Genomic DNA, 15,707 nt, shown 5'->3' with positions numbered 1-15,707 from the left:
ATCCTATTTGTTTACATATGAAATCATGTTTGCCGTTTGTGGTCCCTGCATCCTGTCTAGTTGGGAAGCCAATATCTTTGCAACACGCTTCTGGTTTTCAGTTTTGGGCAGCAACGTCTTGCTGCTAGCAAAAAATTCTAATGTGATTCCAGCTTTAGTTTCCATAAATAATGCTTCAAACCCAAATTTACCTTTCTCTGATTTTTGCAAAGGACCCACCGTCTTACCACACGTTCTGTTAGCACCTTTTGCCGTGTCATGATATTCTATGCTACACGTATCAGCATGCACCGCTTCCACTCTTTTATCTCCTTCCCCAGTTTGTGCAACTGGTTACTACCAACCCCATACAAAAGTTTAATTTTTCAGCTTTGCTTGTAAAACTGTTTTTACTTTTCAATTACTTTCTTCGCTCCTTCATTCATAAAGTAATGCCGAAACAGTCAGAATATTAAATCAGTTTCTCTTTCATCTTTATCAGCACACTAGCTACCCCATATATTCTTGATTGCTCCCCATGATTCCTTTTAGTCTATCCTTGTTTGTCCTATGTAACTCTCAAGAACTCTCAGTAATGGATACCTGTTTGTCCTATGTGTAACTCTCAAGAACTCTCAGTAATGGATACCTGATCCAGTGTACTAATTACTTACATCACATTTGATTACTTAGTATTACTCAAACTGATTTACATCATATCCGTAGTATTAGTTAACAATAATTTTGTTTTCTTTTTTTTTCTTGCAAGACACCGTAAACCAAGATGTCTCAGCTGGAACCTAGTAAAGGGTGAGCATGACTATTCTGTTTTAGATATTAAATCTCAAAACTGGTCTGGTTTTATATTAAGATAACTTTTCTAATAGATGAGAAGTATACTGCAATATTTAGGGTTTTATTCCGTCCATTATTTAAAGATTTTATGGTTTTCCTATGTTTGGCCGTGCCTTAGTCCATGCGATACCTCAAAAATTCACTGATGCATTTCAAGATTTGATTCAGTGGATTAGGTGTGGAGCATGGAGAGGATTTTTATCATATTTTTATGATTTTAACATTATAGTCAAGACAGAGGCAAAGTCAGTCACACACCATTGAATTGTTGTGAGAAGATATATTGTATAGATTGGCAGCAAAGTAGTCCACGTAATTTGTGAGTTGGTTAGACAGATTTTCTCTCCCCAAAATTTTGTTTTCAAACTAAGGTTTTGGCTACATCATTTTAGTCCTTAGCTGCTCTTACTTTTTACCCTCCTTCTATACCTCCATTCCTACTTCCTTTCTTCTATTTGGCTGTCCAACCTCTTTACCTTAACTTTCAAATGGATACATGGTCGCTGAATGGATTTTCAGACCCCATTGCCAAACCTAATGACCCAAATTCATAAATCCAATCCAGTGAAAATTGTGCTGGTACCCTTTTATAGCTGAGTATATTTGGTGAGCCACAATGAGAATTGGGCCTCAGACCCTCCCAATCTCAGCTCAACATACTTCCATTAAACCATGTTCAGATATTTGAACGTTATGATTTCTTATTATAAATCTGTTAACCAAATTTCAAAGATGCTTACTATGCCAACAAAATTTGACAGTGGCTTTGATCTTTCAACCTGTAAAATTTCTTATGGATTCAGACAACTTTATAGCTCTGGTGGATAACAAACTATATTTAATTAAGGATTGACATAACTAGAGGTATGCCTGATTTTTTATTCCTGTCATGTCCATAATGCGTCAATTACTGTGGAATTTCTTAGATATTTACTTGTTGTTTGATACAAGTCTGGTTTCTGAGTTTGAACCTGTATTCAGTTCTGTCTAGAAGGTTTCTGGCATTAAGAAAATTCAAGGACATTGTTCTAAATTATTTTTAGTATGTTCACATATACATCTTTTGACATTTTATTATAAATGTATACCTACTGTATGTGTGATAAAGGTGTTATATTACTTTAAAGTGAATTGTTTCTACTGAATAATGTTTTGTTAAAGGGAGCATGCATAAACCCATTTAACTCATAGCAATGTGCCAGTGGCATTCGGATAGGGAACTTTATATTACTTGTTTTTGCTTTTCAACTTTTAATTTACATGTGGACCTTATATTCTGTTAAGGCTTCCTTCCTTAGCAAGTTCGTGACCTTTCAGATAATTGAATGTGCTCATTGAGGAATGATTGAATGTGCTTTCGCGAATCTTCATTATTATGTTTCGTTTCTCAGTGGTCATTTTTCTCACATAATGGGAAATCCATGATATATTAGTGTCATGTCTCTTATTTAATGTGGAATTTTATGTTAATATCATATTACTTATCTTAAGGATCAAGATTGAGTTTTTGTTATATTGTTATTTGAGCGCAGGATTTCTTATTTGTGATGTTTTCCATTTGCATTAAGCTTAGGGTTGCAATTTAAGTAAAGTTTAAGCTTATCTTTAGTCAGATTTTTCATTTTGCTTTCAGGGGTGTTAATTGTTCATCATTTAATGCGATTTCGTTTTTGCTGTGTCATATTCTGCCTACCATGATAAATCTTTTCTCATTAGATTAGAATTAAATTTTTTCTTGAGTTTTTAATAAAGAATCTGGATTTTTTTCTTTTTTGATAAAATTTTAAATTGTAAGATTTTATGAATAATGATGATATAGTTGATGATTGTATGATGCCATGATCTACCCAAAGGGGTGGGCGTATATTCACGGGTGAGTGGATCCGGAAAGCCTCCAATTTCGAGAAGGAGGTGGAATCTTACCATCTTAAGGAAGAGTACCTCCTGATCTGGTATCAGCTGGACTTGAGCAGCGCCAAGCCCTTGCGGGAAGAACACGTCAGGCAAGCTCTTGCTCACCTGTATAGGTAAGACGAAGCTTTGGGACGTTGCAGAGAAATCTTTAGACTTACTGCCTAGGTGGTGAGATGCAGATGTATTATTTATACTATTTAACTGTATGAAGAAAACTTGTTTGTTAACGACTTTAACGTGAGCAGGTTGACCTTTGCAAACGCTGCTTAAGCTAAACTATACTATTTTTTTCATTTTTATTTACCTCGTACTCATGAGAATATACAACTCACTCGCTAATAATGACGGAAACATAAGACAGTGTGATTGGAGTTTGGTTTAGGGTACTGCCCTGTCTTGAGTGGTTTAAAGTACAAGTATCATGCGCCTTTATTCCGCCCTCATAGGAAGGTTTCAAACCTTAACGTTTGTTATGGTACTCGTGGCGAGGATGTATGGTTCAGAAAAGCAACAAACTCAGAGATCGATTTTGAGGTAGGTGGAACCACACTTTTTCATTTTGATAGCATTCGTCCTGTTGTTTGGGAATATAGTAGATGGGGTGTTAACTTTAAATCATAATGCAAATGTTTCCTTTGGCATGGAAGTATCTTAGGGGCATAGAAAAGTGTTTATCTAAAGAAACAAGTTAGCTCGTACTTCGTTTTTTAAATATATAATATTTTTCAAAATGGCCTCCAAAAACGCACAGTTTTTCATATCTCAGCTTCTTTTGTGACTATAATGATCAAATTGGTATAAAGAATAATTTTATTGTGGTCAAAGAAGTCAATAAAAGGGTGTGTAAGGCTGAAAAAACTATTGTTTTTAGTTATACACTCCTCTTACAACATGTCTACAACATGTCTGTCGCTGCAAAATAGTCGATATGGTATATAGATGTATAAAATATAAAAAACACCTTTGAACTTTTCAAATGGTTTTCATTATGTTTGTTCATATGAAAGTTCAGCATATAAGTGAGTATGTCCACAGTGTGTTGAAATTTTTTTAAAGCCTGAAGCAAATACTGGAAATACTGTTGTGTCTAGGTACTATCCTCACTCCTGGGAGCATGAACCTTTATAGCCAGAGACATACAGTGCTGGATCTGCAAGCAGCATTTACAAGGAGCCTTATAATCTATGCTACATTTGTAAATTTTAGATAACAAGTTCCGGCAAATCGTGTGAAATGGTAAATGTACTGTAGACAGGTGTTTGTGAGGAGAATGGGGTAATCTGCTTCCAACCCCAACCACATGGTGAGACTGCAGCTGGGTCTATGTCAATTTTGTTGCCTCCCCCATATTTATCCACTCTAAAATTAAATTACCTTGTGATATAGAAACTCTTCACTAAATTTTCATAAATGGCATTTGTACTCCTTTGCAAATCTGTCTTACCTGATAAGCAACTCGAAGTAGATGCTCCTGGAGTGCATGACTGCTTGGTGGCATGTGTTCAAAGTCTACCTTTGTGAAGGAACAGAGAGAGTCGTGCAGCATCTACATTTGTAATGTTTTACTCAGATATGCCATAGAGCTTCATTACAAAGCTTTGATGGATGGGTTTGGGTTCTGGTCACCTTGATGGTAGGGTTAGGAGAAGAGAGTAGCTAAAGAGACAAGGTAAGCTCAGACAGAGCCTGGCACACTGACCAAGCTGTCTTCATTCCTTTTCAAAGAACGCTGACGTGTCCCACACTGTCAGTGCATGAAATTTTGGTAATGGCATTGCTTTGGCTGGTCCAAGAGTATGAGCGATAGCATGGGCTGGAATATAGCTAAGATGGGAAATGGAAAAAAATAACTAATCAGCATAACGATATGAGAGGTATGTATAAGGTGTGAAATAAAAGTTAAGTATAAACCTCTTATTATAGTAAAGACTGTATCTGAAGTGGTTGCATAGGCCAAAGGCAATCTAGAGTTTATCTATGCTCTGTCCAATCTCTACAAAAGTTGAAACAGATAGAACTACATCGTCATTATCACTGCTTTGGAAAATCACTTGACGACATGTAGCTGTTACATGCCAAAACACCTGGGTATCTGTTTCATCATGTGTGCAAGGGGCCAGTGCAATAACGTCAATGTCAGCTGGTGAGACATTCACAAAGTATGGTAGCATAAGATCTCTGTGCCCTGGAATGAGAAAGAGAATGCCAATGAAGACTTAACAATATTTTAATATTTTATGGACTACAGCATGTAATGGCACAATTGAAGAGATTCAATAAGTTTAAAGTTTAATACCTGTAGCAGTGTCACGAGCTTTAATTTCTTTTCAAGCTCTACATACAACTCCTGTTTGTTCAGATCCTTACTAAAGAAGGAGTCCAGTTGCCAGGAATTTTGGTCGAGATAATAACTCTTCTCCTTGCTCGAGTGCCTTGTTGCTCTCGGGTACCAGACTTCAGACTTGTCCTTCAATAGACATCCCAGACAATGTCTATCGTGTTATTTATTTCAAACCAAAAAACCGGTGTATGGGGCAAACACGTTTGTAAAGTAGTATGTATTGGTTTTGGTATTTCCAGAACGCAACATTTGAAGTCACAGTACCTTCTAACACAGTGGCAGTTATCACAGGTCTATTTTTGTCAAGGTCTTTTGGATAGAAATCCTGCTGTTTACCAATACATGTTCCAAGGAGAAATGTAGTTGCTGTGGTTAATGAAGGGTTGTGATCAATGTTGTCTAACCCACCAGTGGTGAACACACCCTTAACTGCTTGAGGTGGGCCCAATACACCAACATCCTCTCTGTGACTAATCGTTGAATTTTCCATGTATCTGCAGAAGTCCTTTAAGTGGTCATATGATACACACAATCCTTGTTGGTGCATGACATCAACCAGTTTTATTGTCATATACAGTGATGCTGGTTTTTCCTTCTCTTTTTATTTGACTAGGAACACTGTCAGGCTTCTAGGATCTGCGGCTTACAGAGATAAAGATTATTTGCTGCCCAATAGATGCTGCAACCTGGAATTTCTTGGGTCCAGGATATGGCTGATTAATGCCTGATCCATCAAGGAGTATATGCAGGAATGATTTCAGCATTAGGGGCATTGTAGCAGTTTTACATGTAAAAGGAGATGGGTTCAGTAAAACCCTGTTTCATGGTGGAGATATTCACATCTTAGTATTTTCGCTGCTTTTAAAGTGAGACATTTGTTGTTGTGTTGTCTTTCTTATCAACAACTGCTTTACTTAAGTCGCTATCAAAAACAAGGAACTGTCCTCTCTTCATTTCACAAGTTTAATATCAAGAATCAGACGTTCTATATCCTCCCACCAAAGCTATGTGGTGTAGCGTGTGATGCCCAGGAACTGAGACTAGAGATGCATTTATCATTCAATGCTGTCAAATCAGCCATTGGTAGTGACTTACCTGAACTACAATATTCTTCTACTAAGTCCAGCAATTCATTCAAAACATGTGCTCGGATTATTTGTTTTGGATTACTTTCTGTAACATCACAGCATACAATTTCTGCCTTTCTGTAGAGCTCAATGCATGATACACCGCATCAATTGCAACCACGTCACAAGTTTGGTCAAGAAATAGTTGTCACCCGCTACCTGATCTCATCTTCTTACTATTAGTATCTAACCCAATGGTAGAAGCTTTTTTTAGTTCCTCTTGGTTGATTGTTTTATTACAGAAGATCCAGGGTGTGCTGACTTGTTTGATAGAGGTGTTTTTACGTGGATGACGGATTCTTTATACTTTTCTCTTATTCTCTCCACTTCTGATTGTCAATGGCATTCCTGAAACTTTTGTGTCACACTACTCTCCTGTACATTATCAGTTGCACTACATTTAGAGAAGCACCATCACTGCCATCACTAGCACTACTACTATTACTTCCACCATTAGAGAACCACCACCACTGCCATCACTAGCACTACTACTATTACTTCCACCATTAGAGAACCACCACCACTGCCATCACTAGCACTACTACTATTACTTCCACCATTAGAGAACCACCACCACTGCCATCACTAGCACTACTACTATTACTTCCACCATTAGAGAACCACCACCACTGCCATCACTAGCACTACTACTATTACTTCCACCACCAATAACGTTATTCACTACTACAAAATCAGGCAATTCACGTAATGCTTTCAGCTCGTGGATGTTATCTATAACTTCTTTCTAACTTGCATGTTATTTATCATGATTGTTTCTTGTTTTAGTCGCACATATTCAAAGAAAATTCTACATTATATTCTGAAAGGAGAAATTTAGTTGCATGTGTATCAGGGCAAGATAATGTGATACACAGCATACATTCATACAGTTTTGAAAAATATTTTTGGCCACTAATAGTGTTTTAATTGTCAATTATTTATTATTTTTAACCCCAGCCCAACTGTAAGGGAACAAATGTTGCTTTTAAAGCATTGAACACCCTTTAATTAAAGTCTCTGACCCGTATATATATATATATATATATATATATATATATATATATATATATATATATATATATATATATATATATATACAGTATATGTGTGTATAGACACACACACGGTAGTTTGATATGAATTTTATATATGTAGTTCCAACAGAACCTGAGATATGGAACTTGGCGTGTTTCCGACGGCCATTTTGAAAATACAAATACAAAGTGTGATCTAACTTGTGTCTTTGGATAAAAGTTTTTCCATTGTCCTAAGGTACTTCCATACCAAAGTGGCTCTTTGCATTATGACTTGGAAATCAAAGTCACTTAACCCATCTACTAATATGCTCGAGTGAAATTCTGTTTGTTTTTAATGTATTTTTTATTTGGTTAGGTTTAGCAATTTATTTTGTTTTTTTCTCTTTGTTAACTCAAGTTGTATAGAAATTAGGAACATGATTAAACAAAGTTTGAGAAGCCAAAGGTATTACACAAGTAATCCTTTCCTGCCTCATCTCCCACGGATTGGAGAAAAATGTATATTTGCACTGTAAATGTTTCCATATGTTAAATCCTTAGGAATATTTGAAGGATGGAATAATTGTTTTTCCTTTATGATTAATAGCTATATAAAGTTTGAGTATGGAGTCATGTATTCATTTCCTATTTGTTAATTTTCCCATTTTAGGATATAATTCCTTAATCTGGTCATTCTTATTTTTTTCCTAAACATTTTATTTTTTCGAAACTGTTGTGAAGTTCGACTGGATTATCAAGAGATAATACACGTTTTGAATATCTAATGATAATAGTGTGACTTTGTGGTCTATTAGTCATGATACGGTACTTGTGTCCTCAACCAGAGGACCCGGGATTTGTTCCCGAATGAAGTGTACTGATTGAAGTCCCATTCTATTAGATATCACTATAGCTCAAGATAGAGACGACTGTTGAAGTCTAACCGATATCATTTGCGTCAATAGGCGTAGGAGGAGATGATGATGATGATGATACCTCTTTTCCCCCTTAAACTGAATTGGTTACTTGGTAGTAAGTCAGCTGACAGGGGTTGCAGCAGCAGAACTTGAATGTAGAGCATGTCATCCTTTTTAATTAGTTCCTAAGTATCACGTGAATTAATGTATATTATTTTTTCTCCTCATGGATGGACTACGAAATAAATTAAAGGCTAGATAAATCAGATATAAGACACTTTGTCTGTTCTTGTGAGGGACCATTGATACAATGACTGCTTCAAGCACATTTGTCTGCATGAATGCTTGAATCATTTGGTAAAGTGCCCTATAAATACATTTATACATTCTGGTCTGCAAAACATGTGCTATGAGTGATTAAAATAATTTTATGTTCGTAAATATGCCATAACTAATTATATGCATTATAAAATTCAGCAATAGTGTTAAGAAAATAATCCTGCACTATATCTTTACTTTCATGATTCTCAGATTTTTCGTGGTTTGACATTAGAAGAAGTGAGAGATTCCTTGCGCAAGTATTCTTACAAGAGTGAAACTGGGCCACTGTTCTGTGCCCGGTTACTGTTTGACTCCGCAGACACTGCCAAGGACATCAACGACCTAGAGCCTTCATTTCCCTTCAAGAGCCACATAATCTTTGGCCTGCATCACGGAATGACAGATGGGACGAGTAACATGAACATTATGGGATTCTTCATTTCCCTACTGAATGACGTCATTGCTAATAGGCCCATCAATGATGAAGAACCCTTGGGACATTTTGCCTCGGATGAAGAAACTATGAAACTGATTATGGAGCAGAAAGTGGTGCTCGAAGGAAATCCCAACTTAAAGGCAAAGATAGAAGAGGACCTCCTCTTCCAGAATGGTCACTCCCCATTAATAGTAAAAAGCTTCCCCAGATCTGAGAAAAAGAAGCGTACCTCCAGCATTATAAGAGTCCTGGATCGGGAAGTTACCTCAAAATTCATTCAGAGGTGTAAACTGGAAAAAGTAACTGTAGGGTCCGGGTTCACAGCTATTGTAAACATGGCCATTGTTGATGTCTTAGTGGAGTATGGTGTTATTGAGGATTCTTATATGATAGAGAACTTCCATATAATTAATATCCGTAGGTATTGGAAACGGAGAACATCGGTACCTCTTGGGTTACATATGGGCTACCCTCTCATGCTGTTTTCGGACACTCCTAGGAATGTTCGTGACCATCTATGGGACTATGCCAAAACCCTTGGAGAGAGTTTGAAAGAAAAAGTCATTTCTGGAAGGATATTGGCAGACAAAGCTTACGCCATGTTTTTCCCCAAAGAGTTACCTCATTCTGATCACATCCCTTGTGATTACCTTACCTCCAACATGGGTGATGTTACTCGCCTGGTCACCGAGGGTGGAGAACACGTTAGGATCACAAACATAGTTCGCGGGTCCTCGTTTCACTCTATTCCATATCCAGTTCTTATTAACAGCCACACTTTTAGAGGAATATTCACCATTATATTTGATTATAATGAAGGTTTGCTGATGCCTGAAGTGGCAGAGAAGCTATGCTCACAGATAGTAAAGTGCCTTAGGGAAGTGGCCCTGCACTAGATCACTTTATGATTCAAATATTATAGTCACTATAACTTACCATTCACCTTTTGAGTAATGGTTTCGCCTCTAATTTGGGTATAATTATTTGCAATAGAATGACTGTTCATTTGCTGCTGCAGTAACCATAACTTTCACATTTCATTTATCCAAGACTAGATTGAAAGAGAATACTGTAAAAGAATGCTGCTGTAAATAGAAATAAAGAAGTTGATTTTACAAGGTTGTTTTTCAGTTTACCTGAATATTTTCTTACCACTTCACTTTCTGTTTCTTGCAGAAAATTTGTTATCCTTTCGTGTAATACTTTTGAAGATTTTAAGATTTGCTGTGTATCCTTTGAGTCTTTTTTGAGTACCATCACTAAAATTGTTTGATGTTTTATTGTAGTGCATAATCATATGCATTTTTACTGATAATTTGATGAAGCCGACAGGCACAGAAGGTCTAATTGAATCTATATATAATCTTTAAAGGATATCAAGTTTTTACTTTACTGGCACAGGTGAATGTTTAGTATTCATTTTTATCTTAGGGGGAATTTCATAATAATTTTTGTTGATCTTGACAATAAAATAACAGACCAGTGATCCTCATTGGTAGGTCACGTCTTCAGTATTTTTGAAAATGTTTTTGTCACCAATAGTTTCTTTTAAGCAATAAGTACCATCAATGATACACAGGTATGGCATTGTCTTAACTTTTCTTACTACATAAAATGCAATCATGGTCTTCATGTTAAGTCCACTGAAAAAATAAAAATAACATATTTCTACCAGATGATCACCCATTTCCGTGAAAAACAAGGCGTACACATGTAAAAAAAAATGGCAACATTTCTAGTCTCTATGACAGGTCTCGTCAAATAATAAAAACTCATTTCCACCAGATTATCATTCATTTTCTTGCAAAAAGAACACCCAAAAGAAAATTGACTATGGCGAGGCCACTCAAAAAATCATCATCATCATCTCCTCCCACGCCTACTGACGCAAAGGGCCTCAGTTAGATTTCGCCAGTCGGCTCTATCTTGAGCTTTTAAATCATACTTCTCCATTCACCACTTCTTACTTAACGGTTCATGGTCTTCAGTCATGTAGGCCTGGGCCTTCTAACTCTTTCAGTGCCTTGGGGAGCCCAGTTAAAGAAAAAAAACATTTCTTCAAGATTATCGCCCATTTCCTTGGAAAAGCAATAAAACCCATGAGAAAATATAGAACCAGCTATAGTTTTTATGTGAAGCCGCTCAAAAAATAAATACTAATTTTCGTAGCTTTGCTTTAGCTAACTTTCTTATCTGACAATTGTTTCAATTCACAAAACATGTAAGTGTTTTTAAAAAGGATTTTGAGGAAAACTTGACCTCGTATTCTTACTTGATCAGAGAAAATTAGAGTAACTCTTAACAGATGCAGATGAATTTAAATGAGTTAGTCAAGTAAGAGTTGCAAAACCCAGGTCTACATGGCTGAGGACTATGAAGCGTTAAGTAGGAGATGATGAATGGAGAATTATTGATTTAAAAGCTCAAGATAGAGACGACTGGCGAAATCAATAGGCGTAGGAAGAGATGATGAACCTAGTAAGAAGAATTGATTTCCTCTCTCATGCCGTCTCTTCAACCCTTTTGGGGCCATTTTCTCCTCATAACACTGATGAATTATGCACAAACTTCAATAACTTTCTCTTGTCCGTTCTTTCCTCTAATCGAACCACCTCTGAATACTGTCACGACCATTTCCCATGCTAACTCTTTTTGCAGCATCTGTAATTTTGCATTTCTCACTATACCAATTATTTTTAAATTATGAATACCACAACAAAAAACTGCATCACAATAGACTCAACTTTTTTAGTTTCCATAGGATTTAACATCTATACTACACTTCCTTAAAGGAAGGTTGGTTCAACAATAATTTCATACATGGGCCTTCTACGACAATTCAATTCTCTTCCCAATTGTTTACTCTCACACTGCTACCTTTCTTGCTTAACCTATTCTCTACTTCATCTTTTCTCATCTTGGCATCATTCATTATCATTGTTTCCACTTTTCTACCATCCATACTAATATTCATAACTCCAACTCCCTCGTTTCCATATACTCATATTCTTTTAATCCTGCCTTCATTCACACTCTGTTTTTCTTCTTGCAGACACTTTCAAAGTCTCTTACCAGCTTCTGAAGATTCTCTTCCCTCTCCTCAATCAGCTTACTATTTCACTTTCTATTAGTACATACATGAATGAATATATGTATACATACACTAGTATAAATTTTTATATATACACCTTATATTTACATTTATTACTTTTATGAGCCAGATGAATTGAGGAGATGTGTGTGTGTGTGTGAGGGATTGAGAAGGTGAACGAAGGCACTAAATTTATCGACGACTTTAGAAACAGCTAGTAACCAGGCTGGGGAAGGTAACTCGGTATCTGCTCTTTAAGTCATTCGAAAGTTTCAACACCATTCGTAAGGGATTTGGAAAATCTGCTTGCTCTTCTGGTGATTGGGTTTGGATGCCAGAAATAATATAAAAGGAAGTTTTCTTTCTTTTAAGAAAGAGGAAAACATTTATGTATATGTTAAATGACTTGTTTTCGGTGATTGAAAATCGGAACATTGTGATTTTGCGATTGAAGTGTTACTGATATTATAATTGTTTTTATTGTTGTTGTTAGCCTGCATTCAAATACCGTTATCCATGTGTTTCCATATTTAATAATCGAAGCACTATTGAAACTTGTAGTTAAAAGAATATTGTTGATGCTGTATGTTTTTATATACGTAGGTTTACGAAATAGATTTTCTCTCCCATTGCTTTCGCATACTGGTTTAGATTATGCATGCTATTACGACTAGCTAATTACGTAAATTCCCGAGCGCCAAAACTCACCTGCTTTATATTACATAATCTGATACACAAAAGAATACCTCCGAGCTCTGAGAATAATACGCAGCTCCCAGATGTTAATATATTTAAACACATAATATCTTAAAGGTCTCTTTACGTTACACTCAAGACCAAACTGGGTAATTTCTTTTAACGAGAACTATTCTTAAATCAACCTCGTACTTCGGTTCGTAGTCAGGGGATATGAGCAAAGCACTGAAATTATAAATAAAATGCATGAATAAAATAATCTAATATCATGTTAGACCAACATCGCAAGATAGCTCCCCCAAAAATATTTATTCTGGGCCTGAATCCACCGATTCAGCCCAAGATAAATAATCTGCAACTATCTTCTCTTTACCGGATATATGCTTTACATTAATACAATATGGTTGCAAACAAAATGACCATCTAGCTAACCTTTGAATATTATTCTTCATTTTATTAACAAAAGTTGATGGAGTGTGATCTGAGTAAACCTCAATTTTTTTCTTTTTTCTGTGGTCTATTTACATAAATTTTAAACTTCCTTGTAGCTGTGATTAGCGCTAGCAGTTCCTTTTCAACTGTCGAGTAGTCTCGTTGATGCTTCTGCAGCTTCGACGACATAAAACAGACGGGGAGAAGAATTTCTTCCTTGCCTTCTTGTAATAGGGCAGCTCCAATCCCATTGTCCGACACATCCACTTGGATAAGGAATTTCTTGTTGAAATCCAGTGCTTACAGGATCTGTTTCGATAAGTTAATGTGTACCTTCCTTTGAATTTTCCTTCTTCTGGGTGTTTCGATAACGCAAGTCAGGTCACTGATCTTCTCCAAAATCCGGAATGGTCCTTGGAACTTGTTGGTGCTAGGGAATCTCCTTATCGGTAAGTAAACCAACACCTGTTGTCCTACCATGAACTGTTTGTTCTTTTCATACCAAACCTTTTCTTAATTTTTCCTTGGCTCGTTTTCAGGTTTTCGAGGGAGAACTCTCTTATCTCACCGATCCTTTTCTGTAAGTTTTTGACATATTCTTCATCCGTTTCATCTCGATCTTTCCATTTTTCTGCCAACATCTTAATTGATCCTCTTACTTCTCGTCCAAACTCCATTTCATTTGGGCTACATCCCATGATTCCTTGATAAGCATTCCGTGCCTCTAATAACATTAAAGGTAGTCCAATGTCCCATTCATTTCCTGTTTCATTGCAGTTCTTTGTTAACATACTCTGGGTCTTCAGGTGATAGGCAGTAGTCAGTGTGTGTCTCACATCCAACAGTTTTATCACGTCCTGAAACAATTTTAACATGAAATTTGTTTCTCAGTCACTCTGAACAATTTCCGGGATACCAAACTTGGTAAAAAAAGTCTAGTAACTTCTCGGCGATTACTTTGGCACTGATGTTCCTGACGGGTATGGCTTCTGGGTATCTTGTCACTGGACACACCAAAGTTAACATATACACGTGGCCTTCGTTCGTTCTCGGTAACGTTCCCACAATGTCAATCATTAACTTGCTGAAGGGTTCGCTTTGTACTTCAGTCAGTTGTAATGGAGCCTTCTTGATGTGCTCGTTAGGCTTTCCAGCCATCTGATAAACGTGACATACATGGCAAAACAGGCTCACATCCTTATGCATGCCAGGCCAGAAAAAGTGTCTCATAATCTTCTCCGTCTTCTTTCTTATTCCCATATGTCCTGTCTCGTGCTACAGCGATCACCTGTCTTTTCAGCGGTACGGGAATCAATATCCGACGGTATATACCCCATTAGGTATTCCCAGGGATATTGGCGGGTCTGTGGTTCCTCATAAGCAATCCATCCTTTAGGTAATGACAGGTGGGAGACTGCTGCGCCTCCGTCTCATCCACCACACAGTACATTAATTCCGTTAATGTTGCATCATTCCATTGCAATCCTATCAGCCTTTTCCGACTCACTTGTCCTACTTATAATGCTGAGTTTTCTATTTCTTTCAAGTACATTGCTTCCTTGTCTTTCTTTTCATTCATCTGTCATTCCTCCTCTCTCGGGCTCTCTCAGAAGCTCACCCATTGCATACTGTCATGGGAAACCTCTTCTTCCAGAAACAAATCCTCCAAGTTCATCATTCCTTCGGTTTCTCTGCCTTCTTCTGGAGCCACTTTTTTGTCATACTCCTAGTCGCTACACAACTAGGAAATAGGTACGGGTAGTCCTTCTCGAGTTCAGTCGTAGGACTATACTTCAGTTTTCTCCGTTTTGATGGGACAATCTCATTTCCCAGTAGGACTTCCACTCCTTTGACAGCCAATAAAGCCTTTACTGCAAAATCAAAATGACCTGTCACCAACTCGCATGACAAGTTTCAGAGGGCAAAGAGGAGTAACCTCCTCACTTCCTATTCCCTTCAAAATAACAGAATCTCTTGTGAGAGACTGTTTCACCATTGGGTGTACGCTTTGCATCACCACTCTATGATTACATCCCGTGTCGCACAATATCTCGACCAGGTTCTGCTAGCTCCCATGCAGAGCGGCTAACATACCTTCATAGATATATACGGTTTAAAGGCATCCACGCTGTTTGGAGTTGTCCTGTTCGTTATGTAAAGGTTAGCTGGTTTATTTTCCTCGCAGACCTTTCCCATTTGATTCTTCGTCTTCGTATTCTGTGGAGTTGAATTACCCTTAATCACTTGGGCAACTGTTGGTTCGATCAACTTTCCTTTCTGATATGGCCTTTTTTGCCACACTTATAACAGACAATATTAATCTTTTGCACATCTTTCACAACACCTGAAGGAGGATGATTCGACAATTGTTGATGTGATACTATCGCATTCTGCTTTGGTATAATACCCGTGGTACTTCCGCTGTAACTATTGAACTTGTTCCCATAGTTATTACTGAACTGGTTTCCATGGTTTGACGAATATTTGAGACTTGGTCGAAACGACGGTTGAAACTTCATACCCAAGGAGGGTTTATGACTGATAATATTATAATCTTCACTCAGCAAAGTGGCTCTATCAAG

General features: G+C 37.1%; 1 protein-coding gene across 3 annotated transcripts in view; it reads left to right on the top strand.

The window, feature by feature from the left end:
* The window catches only part of LOC137623226 (uncharacterized), a 14,150-nt gene extending 4,126 nt beyond the window's left edge, over positions 1–10,024 (top strand). For all 3 annotated transcript variants that reach the window (XM_068353952.1, XM_068353954.1, XM_068353953.1), the window contains exons 2-5: positions 749–789; positions 2,688–2,861; positions 3,195–3,282; positions 8,681–10,024. In XM_068353952.1, the coding sequence (XP_068210053.1) occupies positions 764–789; positions 2,688–2,861; positions 3,195–3,282; positions 8,681–9,802 (1,410 nt within the window). In that variant the 5' untranslated portion in view covers positions 749–763 and the 3' untranslated portion in view covers positions 9,803–10,024. The remainder of the gene's footprint in view (positions 1–748; positions 790–2,687; positions 2,862–3,194; positions 3,283–8,680) is intronic.
* The last annotated feature ends 5,683 nt before the right edge of the window (positions 10,025–15,707 follow it).

This window comes from Palaemon carinicauda, chromosome 30 (genome assembly GCF_036898095.1).
Source record: "Palaemon carinicauda isolate YSFRI2023 chromosome 30, ASM3689809v2, whole genome shotgun sequence".
Lineage (NCBI taxonomy): Eukaryota > Metazoa > Arthropoda > Malacostraca > Decapoda > Palaemonidae > Palaemon > Palaemon carinicauda.
This window is presented reverse-complemented; position numbering and strand designations above follow the sequence as displayed.